General features: G+C 36.6%; 1 protein-coding gene across 1 annotated transcript in view; it reads left to right on the plus strand.

Annotated features, from left to right (window-relative positions):
- The window catches only part of CMPK1 (cytidine/uridine monophosphate kinase 1), a 43,072-nt gene that overhangs the window by 37,268 nt on the left and 4,966 nt on the right, over window positions 1-838 (plus strand). Inside the window, exon 2 of the mRNA XM_003801430.3 lies at window positions 129-281. Within this exon, the coding sequence (XP_003801478.1) occupies window positions 129-281 (153 nt within the window). The remainder of the gene's footprint in view (window positions 1-128; window positions 282-838) is intronic.

An 838-nucleotide genomic window follows, 5' to 3' on the forward strand; every position in this document is an offset into this window, starting at 1 on the left:
GCCGCGGCATTAGGAAGGTTGAGAACCACTGGTTTAAAGAGTAATAATAAGACAAACACCGATGTATTATGCTGCTTGAGAAATTGCTTTTTTAAATGTAGTATTGAACCTAAATCTTTCTCCTTTAGGAAATGGATAAGACAATGGCTGTTAGTGCTCAGAAGAATAAATTCTTGATTGATGGGTTTCCGAGAAATCAAGACAACCTTCAAGGTTGGAACAAGACCATGGATGGGAAGGCAGATGTATCTTTTGTTTTATTTTTTGACTGTGATAATGAGGTAATGAACATCTTCATCTGCCCACATGGGCTTTAAGCAATTGTTGGTCAGCTATTAACAGCAAAAGTGATTTTTTTTTTACTTATGTTTACACTTTATATTGGCAGCTATATTTTTTTAAATTGGTAGATTAGATGGACAAAATAACACTGTCTTGCTGTTGGAAGCTATTTGGCATTAGCAGCCTATGGATGAAAATTTGCTTTATTTTCAAAATAAGAATTTTGGCTGGGCAAGGTGACTCATGCCTATAATCCCAGCAGTCTAGGAAGCTGAGGTGGGTGAATTGCCTGAACTCAGGAGTTCAAGACTAGCCTGAGTAAGAGCAAGACCTTGTCTCTAAAAAATAGCTGGGTGTTGTGGCAGGCACCTGTAGTCCCAGCTACTTGGGATGCTGAGACAAGAGAATTGCTTGAGCTCAAGAGTTTGAGTTTGCTGTGAGCTAAGATGCCACAGCACTCTACCAAGGGTGACAAAGTGAGACTGTCTCAAAAAAAAAGAAATTAAATTTAAAAAAATTTAAAAATAAAATAATAAGTATCTTTTTTTTTTTTTTT

The sequence above is a fragment of the Otolemur garnettii genome, unplaced genomic scaffold, assembly GCF_000181295.1.
Source record: "Otolemur garnettii isolate 467f Iridium unplaced genomic scaffold, OtoGar3 scaffold00210, whole genome shotgun sequence".
Classification (NCBI taxonomy): Eukaryota; Metazoa; Chordata; class Mammalia; order Primates; family Galagidae; genus Otolemur; species Otolemur garnettii.